Source organism: Eptatretus burgeri, chromosome 14 (assembly GCF_056783735.1).
Source record: "Eptatretus burgeri isolate ZD-2024b chromosome 14, Ebu_testis_v1, whole genome shotgun sequence".
Lineage (NCBI taxonomy): Eukaryota > Metazoa > Chordata > Myxini > Myxiniformes > Myxinidae > Eptatretus > Eptatretus burgeri.
In genome coordinates, this window is record NC_140974.1 from 36,499,064 (window position 1) to 36,519,941 (window position 20,878).

General features: G+C 47.2%; 1 protein-coding gene across 7 annotated transcripts in view; it reads left to right on the forward strand.

Moving 5' to 3' along the window:
- The window catches only part of LOC147012971 (phospholipase D1-like), a 97,987-nt gene that overhangs the window by 44,283 nt on the left and 32,826 nt on the right, over nucleotides 1–20,878 (forward strand). For 3 of the 7 annotated variants that reach the window (XR_015051136.1, XM_085854379.1, XM_085854377.1), the window contains exons 15-16: nucleotides 11,000–11,165; nucleotides 20,245–20,319. Coding sequence is in view for 6 of the 7 variants with exons in the window: in XM_085854379.1 (XP_085710505.1) it covers nucleotides 11,000–11,165; nucleotides 20,245–20,319 (241 nt within the window). In the remaining variant the exon portion in view is untranslated. Of the gene's footprint in view, nucleotides 1–10,999; nucleotides 11,166–13,441; nucleotides 15,588–20,244; nucleotides 20,320–20,878 lie in introns of those variants that run through there. The other 4 variants (XM_085854375.1, XM_085854376.1, XM_085854374.1 and 1 more) reach the window with 4 other exon arrangements.

The window sequence follows — 20,878 nt, forward strand, 5'->3', positions numbered from 1 at the left end:
CCGTGCCAGCTCAAGTGGCACACGCAATGAACACAACGAATGGATGGATGAACACAAACACGGTGCACGGGCCGCCACTGCAGGCCCGTGTTGTAGCTGCCAACAGGGCAGTTCTTGCAGCTTGCAACCTGTTGCCTTGATCCTGGCGCACATGGCAATGAACAGGGGGGGGGGGGCAAAGCAAAAATTGAACGGGGCTGGTGAACAGGGTCAGTGGGCATGGCATGGCAAAGGCAGCAGGCAAACACAGCCCGCAGAAGAAGGCCGCTGCAGGCAAACACAGCCGGCAGACGAACTGGCCGGCACAGGCCTTGCAGAAAACAGCTGCAGACGATCCGGCCGGCACAGGCCTTGCAGCAACACAACAGCTGCCGATGAAGTGGGCCGGCCTTTGCCTTGCAGCAACGCAGCCAGCAGATGAAGCTGGCCAGCCTTCGCCGTTCAGTGGAGGTTGGTGGAGGGAGTGCGGTGGTGCTGGCCACTCGGAAGGCAGGCTCGGACCTACCCTACGGTCTCCCTCCCAACCTATCGCCTTTGCCTGTCACTGTCTATACCCACTCCCTTAATTTGTCCAAACCCCAATTTAGCCCCAACTTATTTTTTTTATTTTTGCTTCCCCACTATAAATCGTCCCCTAACCCCCTGTACTGTCCTTGTTCGGCTGACCTATCCTGTCACCTAGCCTACTCCCAACTCCTACGTTCCCTTCCCGGAGGGGAACAAGGGAGAGCTAGCGTCCTGTGTCGAGGCCCAACGAAGCCTCAGAATGGCCTCCCCAGAGTTCGGCGATCTATAACACGAAGTGGGTCCAGCGGCCCACAACGAGAGCGAGGGGATGGATGGTGCGGAGGGGTACACTTCCTAATCTACCCTATCCATTTAACCTGTTAAACTACCCCGGGGCTTTCAACAAGCGCCTCGCGCTTAAACTATTGGTTCTCACAACCCAGATTCCCGTCGCCTGTGTTGGTGTCCTCACAATTTCGGGCCTCGCCCCCCAATTTTCTCTCCGTGCCCTCACACGGTCTCATGGCTGGGACACGTGGCTCCCTTTGGTAGGCACGACCCTCTGCCGAATCTCCCACTATGGCACCCCCGGGTACTACACTGCCTCCGAGCCTACCAGCTCCCTAAACACCGGGGAGTGCCCCCCATGGCACCTTCCCTGAAACGCACACGTGGCAGGCTGGCTTCCCAGGCCCCTTTCCGAGGGTCACCCGTGCCCACAACACTGCCCACGCGGCTAATGGCACCCCGGGCCCCCGCACCAAGCAGGCGCACCCGTGCCCACTACGCTATCCCAGCCCCCCATGGGCCCTTGGCCTACCACGGCCGACTAGCCTGGTGCCCGGGGTACCCACTCAGCGATACTCACCTTTCGCAGCCACGCTCCCAAGCCCGTCAACAGGGCTCCTGCACCCCTCCAAACGGGTTTCGAGCCTACTTCCCCACCAACAACAAAACGACTTCCATATTTGTTAATTTGACTAACCCACTAACTCAGTCTACACTGACCCCGGGGTCCCTTGGGCGGGAGTCACTCCTCCCCCCAATCACTCATCGCACCATGCATTCCCCATTCGCTCCACTCACACAGACCCGCTGGCCTCACTCACTCACCAAGCACATGCTTCCACTTCACTCACCAACTCTTCAACACACTCACCGCTGAACTCTGCCATCCTTCTAACTACCTCCCCTAACTAACTCGTGCTCCCACGTCGTCCCTTAAACTACAGCACGTTCCTTTTAACACTACGTCGCTAAACTACATCCCCTCTACACATTCACAAGTCTGTCCATGTCCTCAAAATCAAAAAACAATCATTTTATTTCCCAACCTAAATCTGGCTACAATCCCTCAAACTAATCCATTCCACGGACTCCATGAGGACTTACCCCTGCCCCATGAAGTCGGTCTAGCTGAGCTAACCCTTCCCACTAACTAGTTTCCATCCTGTGCCCGAGGTCAAGGGGGTCTTCCACCCCTTGCCCAGGAATCCTGTGCACCCGAAAGTGAGGCTTGCTTTTTTTTTTTTTTTTTTTACATGCGCAGCACCAGCGCGGCAACTCGCCGCTCGCGCACTTTGCACCTGCCCGTGACGTCATGCAGCTGCACGTGTTCCTCGTCCCTCCTTGGACGATACCATCCGGCAGGGATACCCCTCCTGCCGGATTCCAACCCCACGTGCAGCCATGACGTCACCGTGCGCATAAAAAAAAACAAGCCCCACGTCTCGAGGGGTTCCCCACGCGAACACATGTGCTTTGCCCGTTGGAGCTTAACACACACGATCGCGTGGAGAACCCGTCCGGTCCAAATCCGTAATCCTGCCTAAACTTTGTCCGTCCGCGGGATCGGCAAATCCACCGCGTGCGTTTCCGGACCGGGACTTCACTCTCGCAAGCGAGCACGTGGTGGTCTCGTGCGTTGCACAGCACGGACCGCGTGCTCACTGCTGGGCGAACCCGGCACGGTCCCCGAAACAACCACAGCCGCTACCCGGCTTTCTTTCCTCACATGTCGCCGTCGTCGCCATTCGACACACGCACTCCCGCGTGTTACGACGCGAACACACCTCCATTCCATTACATTCACCCCGGGAGACGCGGCTGCATGTTCACACATGCCCACCGACATCTCCCTTACATACCGCTCTCTCACACACACGTTCTCCCTTGCACTCGGCCGTTCACTCACGCATGCCATCTCCCTCTCACACGTGGCTCCACTCACTCGCGGCCTTTCACTCACTCGTGGTGCCTCATCCACACACCGTGCCTCACTCACACACGCGGGGGAACTCACACGCGGTGCCTCACTCATACACCGTTCCTCACTCACACACACGGCGACACTCACACACGGTGCCTCATCCACACATGGCATGCTGGGAAGCACACACTCCGGCACACTCGCCACCACACCACTCACACACGGGGTCGCCTCCACACACGGGGACGCACTCACACCTTGCATCACACACACCGGGACAACCACACTGGGGATTCGTGTCCCCACAAGGGTCTCCGGGGCCTCTATACCCCCCAAGCTCTCCGTGCACCCGTTCGCAGCACTCCTCCCCTCAACCTCGCAAAGCACGACCGAACCCACCTGGTCGTGACTCGCCTCAAGGGGGCATACTCCCTCCCCTCGTTCCTGGAGGAGGCTATCCCGCTGCTCGCACTGGGTCCCTACACGCTCCGCGAGCTCACCCTCATCGTCCTCCACTACCTCCGTGTGTGTGTGTGTGTGCGTCACTTACCCCGTCTTCATCGTGTAGTCTTCCCTCTATCGTTCCCATCTCCCGTGTCTCTACCAACTCGGTCACCTCTTCACCCTTTACCTCCCTTGTCTCAACTATTATTTCTGTCTCTTCCCTTGTTATCTCCCTCGTGCACGTCTCACACGTTTTGGTCTCCCCATTTAATTTTTCCCTTTCGGTCATCGTCACGACCCTCGCCCAACACGTCCCCCAAATTATTTTTTCACCCGCCTCCACTGCGGGCCCGACAGCCGTTGCACCCCCTTCCAGCTCGTTCGCTCCCACACGTGGAGTCGCCATTTTTATCTCCCTGGTCACGGCCTTCATGCCCGCCTGCAGGCATCGGCCCATGTTCTGCGTCTCACCCCGCAGCTTTTTCGTTTCTTCCTTCATTTGCTTGTTCATTCCGTTCATTTGCTTGTTCATTTGCTGTGTATTCGCATCCATCTTTTCGTTCATGCCTTTCATTTCGTTTTTCATTTCATTTGTGTTTGCATCCATTTTCGTTTTCAGTTCCGCATTCATTTTTGCCAGCATGGTGAATAGCTGGGCCATGTCGGGTGCGCTTGGGTGAGCCGTTTCGGCAAAGATCGGGGGGTTTTGGCGGAGAGGGGGAGGGGAGGTGTCATACACCGCGGCCGCTGCCGCACCTATTTCGGGCTCTGGGTTCAGTTGGGCGAGTTCGTTTTCCTGTACAACCAACATTTCCTGCACGGGGATTTCATCCTGAGCCATGGATTCTACACATTCTACATCCATTTCTAATACCCCCGGCTCCCGCTCGCCTTGAGACGCCATCTTGCTTCTCGTAAAGGGTTAATTTGAATCGCTCGTAATTTGGAGGGAATCGGGGGTCGCTCCTCTCACCCCTGGACCGATTCCCGTGAATTTAGCTGGAGACAGGAGAGCCCGTTGTCCCGTTCTCCGATACCAGTGCCGTGAGGAGGGCGATGAGTTTATATCCCACTCCTGACACCAGTGTTGCGGATTCGCGCCCGCCGGCGTGCGGACGGCCACGTAACTCGAATCGCGGCACGTCGCCCACCGGACGGACAATCCAGTCGTGACCCTCTCGGACTAACGCCGGGAACTAGTCACGGGTGGACCTTTCGGTCTCACCACGATCGTGCCAATCGGCCCCCGCGTGGGATAGGGTTGCTCGCCAAGTTCGACCTACATAAGTACCCACACGGAGGGTAGACCGGGCGATCGCACCTCGCCGCAGGTCGACTTCGGACACGGGCCACTTTAAGCGACCCGTTCCGTACTATCGGGATAACCGAGCGGTGTTATTCGTCGACCTCGACGGTTCGATTAATTATCGGGCGTTTTAGCCCACGACCAACCCTTTACGTGAAGCAAGATGGAGATTCAATGAAAGAAAAGACGAAGCGAAGCGGGAAAACAGTTCAACATAACTCACATTTATTTCGCGATGAACGGGAAGCACACATATACAATTACACCAAAAGCACATGTAAAAGGAGAAGAAACACAATATTACACAAAAAGCAAATATAAAAGAGAAACACAATGCAGAGCTATCCGACTACCGAGCACACGGCAACACTTATACAATTTTACTTCACAGACGGCGCCGACAACACAGATACCCAAAGCAAAAGAAAAGAACCACCCTCCAGGATGAGGGGGGTAGGCGGGCCTGGGGCCGAGACCGTGTCGGGCCTACCCGTCTGATGATGAGACGCAGAGCGGCGGTGGCGCCTCAACTCCGCGGGCCTCGCGGACAGTGTCTGGTAGGGGGTGGGAAAGGGGCCCCCTTGTCGCACTATCTCAGCGCGGGGGGAAACAGGAGGGGGTTGTTGATGCTCGGGGGGGAGGAGGATATCACCCTGTCTCGGGTCCCGCGACGAGCGTCTCCACCTCGACCTCGGTCGCGCCGCCGGCCTCTCCCTCCGCCGCTCCCCGACTCCGACGCGAGCACCCCCTCGATCGCCTTCGCCGCCGCCACCTCTCCACAGCTCCGTCCTCTTCCCAGCTCCACCGACAACTCCCAACCGCGAACTCGAACTTCTCCCCTCCGAACTGCCTTGACTGACGAACGCAGCCGTTTATATGCCCCGTGGCCTCGCTCCCCCACCTTTGACCCTTTACCTCCGACCCTTCACCTCCAACTGGCTCCCCATTGGACCGAGGAAAAGTGGGCGTGAATGCTTTTTGATCCATGAATTTGCATATAGCGACCACACTCCAACGCCCTGGAGGCGGGGCCAAATCGCCCCACGCTCACCGATAGGACGGAACAGAAGTGGGCGTGAGTCGTTTTTGATCCGTTTTCTTCGGAAAGTCTGTGATGTTTCTGAACACGCTGCTCGGTGCGCGCCCTGCACGAGTCCAGTATCGGTGCCCACAAGTGGCGCAAGAATGGTGGTGATGCGATGGTGGCGAGTTGTGACGGTAAAGGTCGTGGCTGTTGTTGTGAAGCGGCGTTGTGGTTGGTGGTTGTTGTGTGATGGCTGTTGAGACGTGGTTGGTGGTGGTAGTAATGGCGGCTGGTCCAAAATAAAGATAGTAAAAGAAAAACGGCTATCCTGAAGAGTCGCAGCCCGACTGAATGACATTTATTCCCTCGAAACAACGGGTTTGGGCCTAACTACACATATACTTACCGAGATATCTCACCTAAGGGACCTGAATGGTGGTTTGTGAATTTGGTCAACCACAACAATATATATATATATATATATATATATATATATATATATATATATATATATATATATATATATATATATATATATATATATATATATATATATATATATATATATATATATATCTATATATATATATATATATATATATATATATATACACATACATACATACAGTGGGGAGAACAAGTATTTGATACACTGCCGATTTTGCAGGTTTTCCCACTTACAAAGCACGTAGAGGTCTGTAATTTTTATCATAGGTACACTTCAACTGTGAAAGACGGAATCTAAAACAAAAATCCTGAAAATCACATTGTATGATTTTAAAAGAATTAATTTGCATTTTATTGCGTGAAATAAGTATTTGATACATCAGAAAAACAGAACTTAATATTTGGTACAGAAACCTTTTGTTTGCATTTCAGAGATCAGACATTTCCTGTAGTTATTAACTAGGTTTGCACAGACTAGAGAAGGGATTTTGGCCCACTCCTCCATACAGATCTTCTCCAGATCCTTCAGGTTTCGGGGCTGTCGCTGGGCAACACAGACTTTCAGCTCCCTCCAAAGATTTTCCATTGGATTCAGGTCTGGAGACTGGCTCGGCCACTCCAGGACCACGAGATGCTTCTTACGGAGCCACTCCTTAGTTGCCCTGGCTGTGTGTTTTGGGTCGTTGTCATGCTGGAAGACCCAGCCACGCCCCATCTTCAATGCTCTTGTTGAGGGAAGGAGGTTGTTGGCCAAGATCTCACGATACATGGCCCCATCCATCCTCCCCTCAATACGGTGCAGTCGTCCTGTCCCCTTTGCAGAAAAGCATCCCCAAAGAATTATGTTTCCACCTCCATGCTTCACGGTTGGGATGGTGTTCTTGGGGTTGTACTCATCCTTCTTCTTCCTCCAAACACGGCGAGTGGAGTTTAAACCAAAGAGCTCTATTTTGGTCTCATCAGACCACATGACCTTCTCCCATTCCTCCTCTGGATCATCAGATGGTCATCGGCAAACTTCAGATGGGCCTGGACATGCGCTGGCTTGAGCAGAGGGACCTTCCATGCACTGCAGGATTTTAATCCATGACGACGTAGTTTGTTACTTATGGTTTTCTTTGATACTGTGGTCCCAGCTCTCTTCAGGTCATTGACCAGGTCCTGCCATGTAGTTCTGGGCTGATCCCTCACCTTTCTCATGATCATTGAGGCTCCACGAGGTGAGATCTTGCATGCAGCCCCAGACCGAGGGAGATTGACTGTTATCTTGAACTTCTTCCATTTTCTAATAATTGCGCAACAGTTGTTGCCTTCTCACCAAGCTGCTTGCCTTTTGTCCTGTCGCCCATCCCAGCCTTGTGCAAGTCTACAATTTTGTCGCTGATGTCCTTAGACAGCTTTCTGGTCTTGCCCATTGTGGAGAGATTGGAGTCTGATTGATTGAGTGTGGACAGTTGTCTTTTATGCAGATAACAAGTTCAAACAGGTGCAGTTAATACAGGTAATGTGTGGAGAATGGGAGGGCTTCTTAAAGACAAAACTAACAGGTCTGTGAGAGCCGGAATTCTTACTGGGTGGTAGGTGATCAAATACTTATTTCATGCAATAAAATGCAAATTATTTATTTAAAAATTATACAATGTGATTTTCAGGATTTTTGTTTTAGATTCCGTCTTTCACAGTTGAAGTGTACCTATGATAAAAATTACAGACCTCTACGTGCTTTGTCAGTGGGAAAACCTGCAAAATCGGCAGTGTATCAAATACTTGTTCTCCCCACCGTATATAGTTCCGGGTTTTTGAGTGAGTGCGGGGTTCACGAGGGAGTTTCCTGAACACGCCACTCGACCTCCAACTGTGAAGCCACAAGCCCCAGAGAACTCCGCAGCCTGACTGGTTTCTCAGCTACCATGGACGTTGGTTGGGACAATTAGTTTAAGCAGGGTCCTCACGCCCAGCATCACATTGCCTTACCTGCTAAGCTAGTTATCTCAACTGGGGACTGTGTTCTCAACGCCCCACCCCGTCTACTTATTGTGTATGGCTGAGCGAAACTTAAGGTGAGCGTTGGCTATTCTAGCATAGCAAATTAATGGGGCACAACTTCACGTCTATTTATTACGTGCATGCTATATAGAACCAATGAAGGAAAAGACACCCGAGCAGGTTTGACACAGTTTACCAATGTAAAGCATGTATTTACAACCATATATCAAGTATTTACAGGCAGGCAAAGACCCACAAAAAAGCAATTTACTCTTAGCATGTAAAATATCTCCCTACAAAATCTTACTTATGCTAGAACACAAGACAGGCATACTACATTCATCCGGGAAAGTAGACAGACATAGAAAAAATATTTGGGGTTTGGGTCGGCGCTTTGCCCACCCTACACAGACAGGTGGCCCTGCATTTGTCCAAAGGGGAAGGAAAGGAAAGGAAGGAAGTGAATGCAGAAATGTGTGGTTTTGGGGTGTAGTTACAGCATGTCTCATGTATGTGTGGTTGGAGCCGCTGCACCCAAGGATCGTGTACTGCCGTCTGCCCTCAGAGCCCTTTGGTTAGGGCAACTGATCTTGCCTGAGCACAGCTTGTAATGGAGTTGACTCGTTCAGGCAGTAATGTATTCCATCCCAATCCTTGGCACATCAGACAGTTCATACAAGCAATAAGGAAAGCAGGCAGGAAAGCAGGCAGTTTGGGGATCATACCGGTCCTTGGCATGTCAGACAGTTCATACAGGCAATAAGGAAGGCAGGCAGGAAAGCAGGTAGTTTGTGGTTCATACCGGTCCTTGGCGTGTCAGACAGCTCTCACTCTTGGTGGACATTGCACTGGCTTATCTTGGGCTTGGAGCGAGGCACAGCAAAGGATGATAGTTGTTCTCTTGTGTCACACCTTCATTAGCACATGGGCACCGTCGTTGCCTGTGCAGGCATGACCACTCGCCGCTCGGCATTGTAGCTATCGGTTACGTAGTGTGTTTCTGTCTTGTAGCTTGCACATGGCCCTTTAGTTTTCCCCTCACTTGCAGCACAGAACTGGTTTTGATTGCGGTGTTTTGTGGCATAATGTGTATATGGTTTGCGCCGGGGGAAGGTGCAAATGGAAGAAGCATGGGAAAGAGGATTTAAATGGATTGAGGATGGAAGGGATAGAAATGGATTAAATGAAGAGGGATTTTTAAGCCAGTATGCGGTTTGAGAAGTAATGGCTGGAGGTTTTTATGGAAGTTCAGGGAATAGAGGTTCAAGAGTGAATGGTTGAAGAATTGGGATAGATGGGTGGATTGATGGATGGAAAGATCGATTTATAGTGAGATTGATAGATGTAAAGTGGGAAATCACATTGAGGGGGGAAAGAGCCTGATAAACACTCACAACACATCTTCCCCATCTCCTGTTATGAAGGGATGGGGCCTGACGAAGCACACTTACTAATGAAATATATATCTAAGGGTTTCTTAAATGATGGATGCAACTCCCTTGGGTCCTTTTCCCATAACGCAACGGGATTATCAGAGCCATGCCCGTGTATGTGTAACACTTTTCACATCCAAGAAGAAAGAAATTTCGGACTTGGCATTGTCTGGTATCAAGCTACATTCGCTAACTTACAAGTCAGCAACTGAAACAGCTCGGCCATGGCAACTTTTACATGATAAACATCCTTTTTCTATTTTTAAAAAGAGTCCCGCGGGAGAAAGAGGAAGCAGGATTTGGTGTGCTGCTGTGAAACCTGCAAACACACAAACATGCACTTTGCGAATCATATATGGAATGATGAACAAAGAAATATAACGGTATCTGGAAGGAGCACACAGACAACAACAGCGACAACAAGAAAAACAACAATAACAACAACGTGTTATAAAAGATCCTTTGTTTTCTGGCTGGTTCACTTTGTTGTACGTCATGATTGAGACTCTCACGTGTTTAATTTCGAACGGACGTTTCCCAGCCTTCATTGAACATGACGACATATTGTACAAAAGGCGTTACTAAAACCTGCCCCTTTTAACACTTAACCCATACCCCTCACAATCCCTGAGAGGGAAGTCATTGTTTCTTTGTGAGTTTTTCAGCGGCGCTAAAGTAAACAGGTACCCCAAATCCTGCTTCCTCTTCCTCCCATCCATGAGGTCAGGCTCCATGCTCGTCATCCACAAAGCAAGGAGAATATATATATATATATATATATATATATATATATATATATATATATATATATATATATATATATTTTTTTTTTTTTTTAAATGAACTAAACTTCCAGTTATTCTGGAATGCTGCTGAGCCAGGTCAATATGGTGGGAAATTGCAACACAAGGAGGCCATTAAAAGGAGGAAGGAGCGAATACCTTTAATTTTAGTGTGCATACTGTTTGAAAAGCTCTTTGTCCTTCCTCAATTGTGGTGGTGCACCAACATGCCAACTTGACCTTCCTCAGCATCCAATGATCAAAACTCTTTGGTTTATTGCAATATAATGATCTAAGTGTTTTTAAAACTTGGTAATTTTTATTTGAGCATGGTCTCTAAACAGCAAGTTATTAGAATGAGCAGAGGACCCGCACTATGGTCAATCTTGTTCCAAATATGCAACACGTTCTTCTGACGCATACCTTTATTTGGGCAGTGTATATATAACTGAGAGCTCTGTGTAGGCAAAAAAAAATACTTTGGTTATGTGCATGAAGCAAAAACATACCTTCTGCTTATAATTCAAAACGCCTCACTGCACTGGAAGAAAAAAAAAAACACTGTAATACCCTCCCCCTCTGAAGGCAGCGTTACACAATACACATTTACGTGGAGAATTTGCTTTCCTCCCCCAAACATCACGATATACTAATTGTGGTCATGCTGATCCGACGTAGCAAGTCTGGATGTAATCAGCCCAGAACTGTAGGAGGAGTAGTGCAACAAACAAACAAGCAAACACACAAACACTGGTCCGTCAATTAGAGTAAGGATGCAAATGAAAACTCCATTAGCACTGTATGTCGTTTCTTTCAAAGCTACACCAAAAACACAATCCAAATCTCTTATGTATTTCCCAGGACATTACGAGCTTGGACAGCGGTGTCAAGGTGGCGAGACCTGGGCGAGACCGCTGGCAGAAGGCGCTTAAAAAGATCCCGCAACGCACAAGTGAAGATGTCACAGTGGCTGATGGTGGAGTGCAAATCGAAGAACGACACAAGACCATTTCTGGGATCTTGCAAAGTGAGATCGTAATCCTGTTAAGAATGGATTTTCCATTTTGATGATTAAGATTATTACTAATAGTTTCACCCCGAATTGGAAGATTGCAGACTAGACTTTATTGAAGATCCTTATATATCGCTCAACAGGGCGTTTGGTGTAACAAGGCTCTTTACTTGTCCTCGGAATCAAATCTATCTATTCACGCTGGCAGAGAACTCGGTTAATTGGTCGTTTTATTGCCACTAAGCTTTTGGCTTCTAGACCCAATCGACATTTATTAAACATCTGGTTACAAAGTAAAATCAGATTGTTTGCACAAGGACATTGTAACTTACAGCTCACTGTTTTTTTAGTTGAATCATTACCGTGGGGTATATCAGGATCTTCAATAAAGTCCAACTCAACTCTCTTACTTGAAGGTTACTGTGTTTCTTCCCTTCCTCGCTCTCTCTCTTTTGTTGTTAATTCATGCCCTTGTTTGTTGTGTCCAACTGTGACCCCAATGTCACACTCAGTAAATTTCCTTTCAACACCCTGTCACCTCACTCTTCTCTGAGTCTTGATATTGCATGGAAAATACCCCTGAGATATTAAATATGGCACCATGTCCTTTTTTCCATGGCAAGGGATGAGTTTGTAGGTGGGTGGAATCGTAGTTTTGGCTCTACAGGGTGGCCTGGAAGATGCTTTACCCCTGTTAAATTTCTCACACCTTCCTCCTTCCCCTCCAAGGTCGTGATGCTTTTGAATATATTTTCACAAAACTATATTCCAGATAACAAACCATCATTTGGTGCAATAATGACGCGAGCAAATCTATTTGACAAATAAGTCGATGTGACAGAGGCTTTTGAAGGATGATCTTTAAGTTGAGGAAGTGTTTTCTTGCTTTGGAAAAAGAAAAACAACTCTAAAACTCCCATCCAGTTCGTGCCTCTCATCATGATGAAGCAAACCAGCATGTCATGTCTAAACTTTAATCCAGAAATAACTTTGTCCACTTGCATTAACTGCACCTCTGCCTGTGCCACTCCCACGGCCCTGTTGTCTGTACATGAAGCTGGCAAAGTGAGGACATTCCAAAGGAATAACAAAAAAAAATCTGCTTTACGTCGAACGCTCAGCACATACAGTACCTACATTATGTAATTTACATCACACACACACACACACACACACACACACACACACACACACACACACACACACACACACACACACACACCAGTGATAGTCGGGACACAACTTGTACCAGGGTACATACTCTTGGAGTAAAATCATAATGATCAGCCAATGTGCTCATGCTCCACTGACAACTGATTGTGTCCACAGTGAAACAAGTAAAAAACACATAAAATGTCATAGCCCCCTATTGTTTTAGTAATTTTGTTGAGTGGAGTTAAAGGGCAAGCCCATATTTATGGACAACTAAAATGGCCGCCGGTCTACCAGTCAGCCACCTTTGATCAGATCATAAAACAAAGTGCGGAGCATGTGTATACCACCATGTACTGTGCTTGTGCCAAGTTTGAACAAAATCCGACCATGCATCTCTGAGAAATGGCCAAGGACACATTTAAATAAGAAAATGGCTGCCAGTCGGCCATCTTGAATCTGATCTCGAAAAATAAAGACACGCGAATCCAAGCCGTCATTCGTTATGTGTGTGCCAAGTTTGAACCACATCATTCAATGCATCTCCGATAAATGGTTGAGGATGTGTTCAACATCAGGTTCTTTTTACAACTAAAATAGCTGCTCGTCGGCCATGTTGCATGTGATCTTGAAAAAAAAATGACGTACTTATGTAAGCCATCATTTTTTTTCTGTATGCCAAGTTTGAACAACATCAGTAAATGCATGTTGGAGAAATGGTTGAGAACATGTTCAACATCGGGTTTTTCCAAGTCAAATGGCCGCTAGTCGGCCATCTTGGATCTGATCTCGAAAAAAAATGACATTCATTTGTAAGACATCATTCCTTGTTGTGGTGGAGTCTGCGGGCCTACGGGGAAGGGCATGGTGGTGTGGGAGTGGTCGGAGTGGTCATCGTATCTGCAAGGGATATGAGGTGTACGCGCCGCCTGAGGCGTCGTAGTAATGCTGGAGTCGAACGCGGCTCGTGAGTGTGCTAATACGCAATAAAGGAGAGCCACGGGCAGAGTACGCTCGCACTCGTGCTTGTGCACCACAGCCCGGCTCGACTGTTCCTCCACATCGTGTCTGCCTGCTAAGCATCTTCCATTCAGTACATTACAGTTGGCTGACGAGGATCTTCGGATCGGCGTGTGCAGGGCGGCAAATGACCCGTGCGCTTCCAGGCTACGGAGCCAAGGGTCTCGCCAGCACGAGCATGGCAGAGGGTCGGTGCACGGCAAACGAACGCGTGCCCGCCTTCGTCGGAATCGACTTCGGCCACGTCGAGTGGGCAACGGCCGCGCTCACTGTTCGTTTTGTTGAGGCACGACGGATCGGGGGAATGATTTCTGCAAAGCCACGGCTAAAGAACGAGGACACGCGTTTCGGCTCGAACGCGGCGTGGGACGTCGCGCAAGCTCTGGAGAATGTCCGAGGTCTCGATGGTCGGGGCACAGTTGATGGTCTGGGGGTCATCGCGATGGGCCAGGCACGCACGGCCACGCGCACGGCCTGCGGCGCGGGTCGTGGGCGAGCGTTGCAATGCAATCACTTGGACGGCGGTCTGAGCACTCGAGGTCGTCTACGGGGTGTGGGCCGAGGGTCATCGCCCATCGTTACAGTCATAGATGGCGGTGTGCGAAGCGATCTTTCCGTCCCGGGTCAAGACCTGCTTCCAATTGATCCGGAGATGACAAGATCAGTGGCAGGGGAGGTTGAAGTGATCGAGGCACGGATCGGGTGTCGAATTGAGTCCACTCGTGCTGCCCGCGCATCGCGCACGTACACCGGCGAAGCGGTTGCGCCGCTTACAGTGCCCAACGTCTCGGTGCTCTCTTCGATGCTTGCGTCGAGTACCAAGGGCGAGGTTCTGGCGGCGGGAGCCGCGTCGATGCAACGGGAGCGGCCGTTCGTTGCTGCCTGCGACGGCGGTGTGCGGTTCGGGAGCGGCAGGATTCGTGCCAGCTCTCGCGATGGGCTCTCGTGCGTCGGCTGCGTGCATGATGCGAGGTGCGGTGTTGTTCGAGCAGCTTCAACAGGTTGCGGTGAGCCCGTAGCGTTAAAGGAAGTCGCGAGTCACAACATCGAGTTGACAACCAAGAAACGGACTCGTGATGTGGGTTGTGGGTTGTTGTTCATGGCATATGTGTTTTTCCTTGCTCTAGTGATGCAGTTTAACGTTGTTGAAATAAATGCCAGCAGTTCTCGTGTGAAAGTGGATTTGGCGGAGATCAGTCAATGGGGTTGGTATTATGATCAATGTGATGTGGGGGCTTTGGGAGCAGTGGTGGCGAATAAAAAGGTTGGGTTGGCCTTCCATTGTCCCGGGCCGCAGGTAGTTGCTTTGTCATGTGCTGGGATTTTATCAAAAAAGCGCGCTGTACGGAAAAATGAGTTTGCAATGCTTCGAATAATGTTCGTAGTGATTTATAACGAGCCTATGATTGAAGTGTGGTTTAAATGGAATTGTTACCGTCTAGCTGCCGGGTGGGTCTCAGAGATCAACTCGGAACCAAGACTGGTGCACTGGTCGGCGTTACCCCCACCTCTGGTTGCGAGCGCAGCTCGCTGTGTTCGCTCAAGGCCATTTAGACGGGCGTTGGCGTCTCAACTGATTGTGGTGCGTGGGTTGTTTTGGAGCATTAAGTGCGTACAGCCAGCGGCGCTGTTCAGCGCCCCCGGCCAAGGTCGATCAAGGCTGCCGCTGGCGCCACGGCTTCCAGACAGCGGGCTTCCGGCCTCGGAATGTTTATCTATGTCGGGTCTGCCTGGGGGGAGTGGGCCGGAGGCGTTTGATGGTGCCGGGGGAGGTTGGCTCGAAAGATCGCCACGACCTCGGCGAGGGCCATGTCAGCATGAGCCGCCTGGGGGCGTTTTCGCTGTGTAGGGCTGCTGTGCTTTTCGCCTTGCTGCTTCATATCGGTAACGCGGCCAGAGTTTGGGAGGTGCTGTGTCTTCGGAATCTGGTCGGGGCAGCTCCATTAACCCGCTTTCACGCATTATATGATGTGGTGTGCTGTTATACTTCGCTGTTTTCATTTTATTTTCATGGTTATTATACCGAAGTCCTTCGTGTTGTTTATGCTTCTTGTAATAGTGATCATTTAATAATCACAGTTATAGGGGGGAGGAGTGTGGTGGAGTCTGCGGGCCTACGGGGAATGGCATGGTGGTGTGGGAGTGGTCGGAGTGGTCATCGTATCTGCAAGGGATATAAGGTGTGCGCGCCGCCTGAGGCGTCGTAGTAATGCTGGAGTCGAACGCGGCTCGTGAGTGTGCTAATACGCAATAAAGGAGAGCCACGGGCAGAGTACGCTCGCGCTCGTGCTTGTGCACCACAGCCCGGCTCGACTGTTCCTCCACATCGTGTCTGCCTGCTAAGCATCTTCCATTCAGTACATTACACTTGTCTGTCTGCCAAGGTCAAACAAGATCAGTAAATGCATATCTGAGAAATGGTTGAGAACGTATTCGATGCCGGGGTTTTTTTTAACATCTAAAATGGCTCCCAGTCTACCAGTTGGCCATCTTTTATCAGATCGCAAAATATAGTGAGTTAGACGTATATGCCATCATGTGCTTTGCTTTTGCCAAATTTGAATAAAATTGGACCATGCATGTCTGAGAAATGGTTGGGGACACATTTGAGTAAGAAAATGGCCGCCATCAGCCATCTTGGATCGGATCTCGAAAAAAAATGACGGGAACACGTAAGCCATTTTATCTGTGTGCCATGTTTGAACAACATCGATATATGTATGTCCGATAAATGGTTGAGGACGTGTTCAGCATCGGATTTTTTTATAACTAAAATGGCTGCCAGTCGGCCATCTTAGATCTGAACTCGAAGAAAAATGACGTGCATATGTACACTATGATGTTTTGTTTTCTTTCCTAGTACAAATAAAATTGGTCCATACATGTCAGAGATATGGTTGCGAATGCACAGATGCACGCACGGACACAAAAATCGAGACCAAACCCATCAGCCCCCGTTTCGGACTAAGTCCAACGGGGTTAATAATGCCCCTCCAGCAAATAATCCACATGAAATATAATCCATATGATTCACGCCATCCTACTATTAATTGGCAATTGGTCACTGGCTTTGACACCACTACCAATTTTTATTATGGACTCAAGCATCAAAAAGCTACATATATCGAAGAAACCATTTCAAATGGAGCACGTCGCCACCATTAGAACATTTGAATTGCATCAGATGTGCTCATAAATGCGAATAGTTGCTTCCAGCTTGCCAGCTCGATGACAGAAGACGCCATTTACATTTTTAACTCGCCTGTTCGAAGAACAGAGAGCGATAGCGATACCCCCAGCGTGAGCGTGAGCGTCAACGTCAGTGTGCGTGTGAAAATATTAAAATTTTTGGTGCAAGTTATTTTTTCCTTTGTAATGTTTTAATCTACCACACTATTTTTTATACGCCCGAGATATATATATATATATCGGGGCGTATTATGTGATACCGGTCGTCCGTCCGTCCGTCTGACTGTCTTTGTCTGTCTCTGTCTGTCTGTCTGTCTGTCTGTCTGTCTGTCTGTCTGTCTGTCTGTCCTTTCCTGTCTGCACTCTAACTCCCAAAGTTTTCAACTTTCACGTTTCATATTTGGTACATAGGTACAGACTGTGGAGACGGTGTGTCGCGACATACGTTCGTCATCTGAAGTGGTTGCCATGGCAACCAGGATGCTGTTTTCCATGTAGTAGCACAATTCTTTATATACCTTCTTGTTCGGGTGTATATTGTGCTCACTTGCGCTCTTGTTACTGATTACAATATACAAATACATATACTGCTTTAAAATTATTTGGATCGGACTTCACTGCAATGCTTTATAAAAAATATTAATTTTTAGACGAGTCTTTTAAAAACGATAAATGTATAAACAGGGGAGCATTGGGTGGCTTTGACACCAACTCTCTGGTTGCCATTTGCTTCCATCCCTACCCCGTTTAGAATCGCATGCGGGCACGGGCAACTTGCTTGTAGAACCAATGAGATGAGTAAGCCAATGTTTTCCAGCACCTATGTCAAATGCCATGTCTGGAGATGTTAAAGGGATGTAGATGTTAACTTATTATTATTATTATTATTATTATTATTATTATTATTAATGGTGAGAATATGGGTGAGCAGAGAAAAGATTGGGGGTTAATAGGATGTGGATAAAGCACAGGCATGATGTGTGTGTGTGTGTTTATGGGGATTTTTGAGTGCTAAGTTCGGAACAGGGATAGAGTTGCCTGACACATTGCCTTCTGCACTTACGATCACTCAATACGAGCTGGCAGTCATTAAAACTCTGGTGACCCATTCCATTGTGATATCAATAAGATGCTGCCAATCTTCTTCACACATACAATTAGTCTCATCACTTTTATTACTTCCTGGTCCAGTTTAAGTAAATCATCTGCAGGGTCATGAGCTGCATCTGCCTCTTCTTGATGTTCAAAGTCTTCAAAGGGTTATCCATGATGAAAGAACTGAATCCAGGATCGTTGTCCATCATGTCCAGCTTTTGCCTGGCTGTGTGTCCATTCCTTTTGAGGCCTGCAGAGGCTGCTGTCCATATCTTACAGGAATGTTGTTGTTTTTACTTATCCTGACCAAGTTTCACAATCATATCACTTCCCCAAGATCAGTGCTACCAGGACCCCAACTTTGGAGTTGGACTTTGTAGAGTTAGGCAGGACAGCAATTTGAAATTGCTCAAAGTGCTTGAGATAAATCGTCTATGCTTTGTGAAAAACACCGTGGGATCTTTTATCATAGTCGAGTCAGAAATCAAACCCAGACCAGACAGCTCAAGGGTGAGTCTGTATTATCCCATCAGACAGTAAATGAATCATCTGCTGTGTTGCCCCACCTTGCCCTATTTCATCATAGTGTAATATGTTACAAAGCCAAACATATTATCGTTCACAATAAACACAGAAATGGAGCAATTTTTTCTAATTTGGAAACACTACGAACACCCACTCCTTGAGGGAATGTCCAGGGGGGTGGCGACCAGGTGGGATGGCGATGGCAGTGACAGTGGGGCATGCAGATGGCAGTGGGTTATTATTATTATTAATATTCGTTAATGGCCACAATTATTCCCATGTTCTTGTTGAGTTGGCCATGGGAAGCTTGGGCCAAGTCTTTCACGGACCTGCTGCCCAGGCCTTACGTTTAACTAAGGTGAGAGGCAGGAATTTGGAATTCGTTCAGAGCTCACCTACTCCTCGCAAAGGACACCATGCGATCTTTAACATCCACCAACTTATGCCAGCAGACGGTACTCTAGTTTTATGTTCATCCAAGGGATGGCACATTGATGAAACGCCCTGCCTGTGAAACACCGGGATGATAGTTTATAGCTGGGTCGAGATTCAAACCCAGGATAGACAGATTAGAGCGAGCATGCATTACGAATGGGGTTATGCATCGAATAAAGGTCACAATTTGGTCGTAAGGGTGTCGGGGGCAATATTGCACTTCACACTTGTGTTGTGAAGTGTGATGCCTGGGAGAAATGACATTTTAGGCCCCAATAGATGTTATAAACAATCCCTGTACAGTCCACAAAATCTTTTGGCGAGAAAAATCGGACAGGCAATGAGATCCATCATTCATGCCTAAAGACTCATTTGAGCACTTTACCGAGAAGCCAACAAGTTGATAGGCCTCAGTTTTGTTTGTCTGTGGAGAACGCGATAAACATAGAATGCCTCAAGGACGTCGGGGGTGTGTTCCATTATCAATCAGCTTATAGAGCGCTCCCCAAGTGGAAAAAATTGGACATCTTTGAAACTGCTCAATGAAAAAAAATGAAGCTTGGCATATGTCCTCAACTCCCCCATGGGATATAGGGTGATAACGATGACATCATCGGTGAAGTGGTATTGCAGCCATAATTGGTTGAATTTAAAACTTATCAGAAAAATCGAAACTTCATATCTACGACCCGCCATGTGAGTAAAGAATTAAATTTATGACGTCATCGGTCATGTGATCTGGTGGCCGTATTGGATTGAAAACAAAAAAACGTAATAAATCTTCTCCATAATCGCTTGACAGATCGATGCGAAACTTCACACATATTGTTGCGGTTCTGTAAACCATATATATATATATATATATATATATATATATATATATATATATATATATATATATATATATATATATATATATATATATATATATATATATATATATATATATATATAGTCCAATTACAGTAGCTTTCCCTGGTGGGTGATTTTGAGTGATCATAAATTAATTTTTTGGTGTATTTTTTGTTTCAATTATAGCAATACAGCTGTTGTATAATATTATTTCTCATAACAAGAGCTTTAGAATGCACTTTAAATTATTAAAAATGGATGAAAACTGACCAAGTTATGAATTTTATGTAAAATTTACCACGTGGCAGTACAATGTTACATGCTGCTTCTGTGCTGAGAGGCGTTAATAACTTGATTCTAAAATGTTTAAATGCAATTTATATATTTTAAGAATGTATCAAGTTTGGAATTCATATAGCATGTTGGGTATCGTTAATACATTTCCATATTTTGAAAACCTGACGTGCTGGCTAAATTCTGACTGCAGATTTGTAATCAGTAGCCCAGATTTAGCCAAGAACACCTGCATTCCCCTTAATAGCAGACGAAAAGTTTTTTTTTTTTAATTGTCCAGTTTAATCAATAAAGCTTGGGAAAATAGCAATGTATGTGACATAATAGAATAGAATCCATAAAATATAATATACAACCTACCATGGATGATATGGTATCTTGGTCATTATAGTCGTGGGCCACAGTAGTAGCATGTTTATTTAGTTAACGATGGTATTTTTGTTCAGAATGAGTGCACGAGGCAAGAATGTATTCTACGAATGCTACTAGTTCTATATGGAACATGAAGTATAGTTTTCGTCATTTTTTACAGAGTGGCGTCCAAGACGAGGAAGGTCACCACGACGAAATAAGAGAGGTGCACGAACAAATATGGAACTTTCTGCAGGTGGGTAACAAACACTGAGCACATTCGTTCCCACCTTCCATTATTATTCATTCTGCCATCGTTTAAAATTATTGCTTTCCAGCCTGGGATTTTAAACTTAAAATGTTCTTCCTATTTTTATCACCACATCCACCCATTTCTTTATAGATGAAACCAAACAATAACGATGATTTATAAACTTTCTTTCACATATGTGAGGGAAGTAATAAGTATGAGCAGCATTCAAAATGTTCTTAAAATTAGATACTCATAACAGTTCAAGACTCACCAACATATTTCTTATTTTTCAATGTGTGCAGTAAATATGATGAGTAAAGAAATAAACTGGTGTGCAAAAATTCTGACACACTTCCAGGAGTTTAAATATATGGATATTATGAGAATCAACAATTTCCTGAAATCCTCCACGAGTGTTTTCTACTCTTATAATAATCTTAACTATTATTAATACAGCTTAGTTTGGGAGAGAAGAAACCAAGCTTGTCATTTAGTAATCTTTCATTCACATTGATCAGAATCTTCAAAAACTTGTGATCACAACTCAAAGGAAACTAAACAT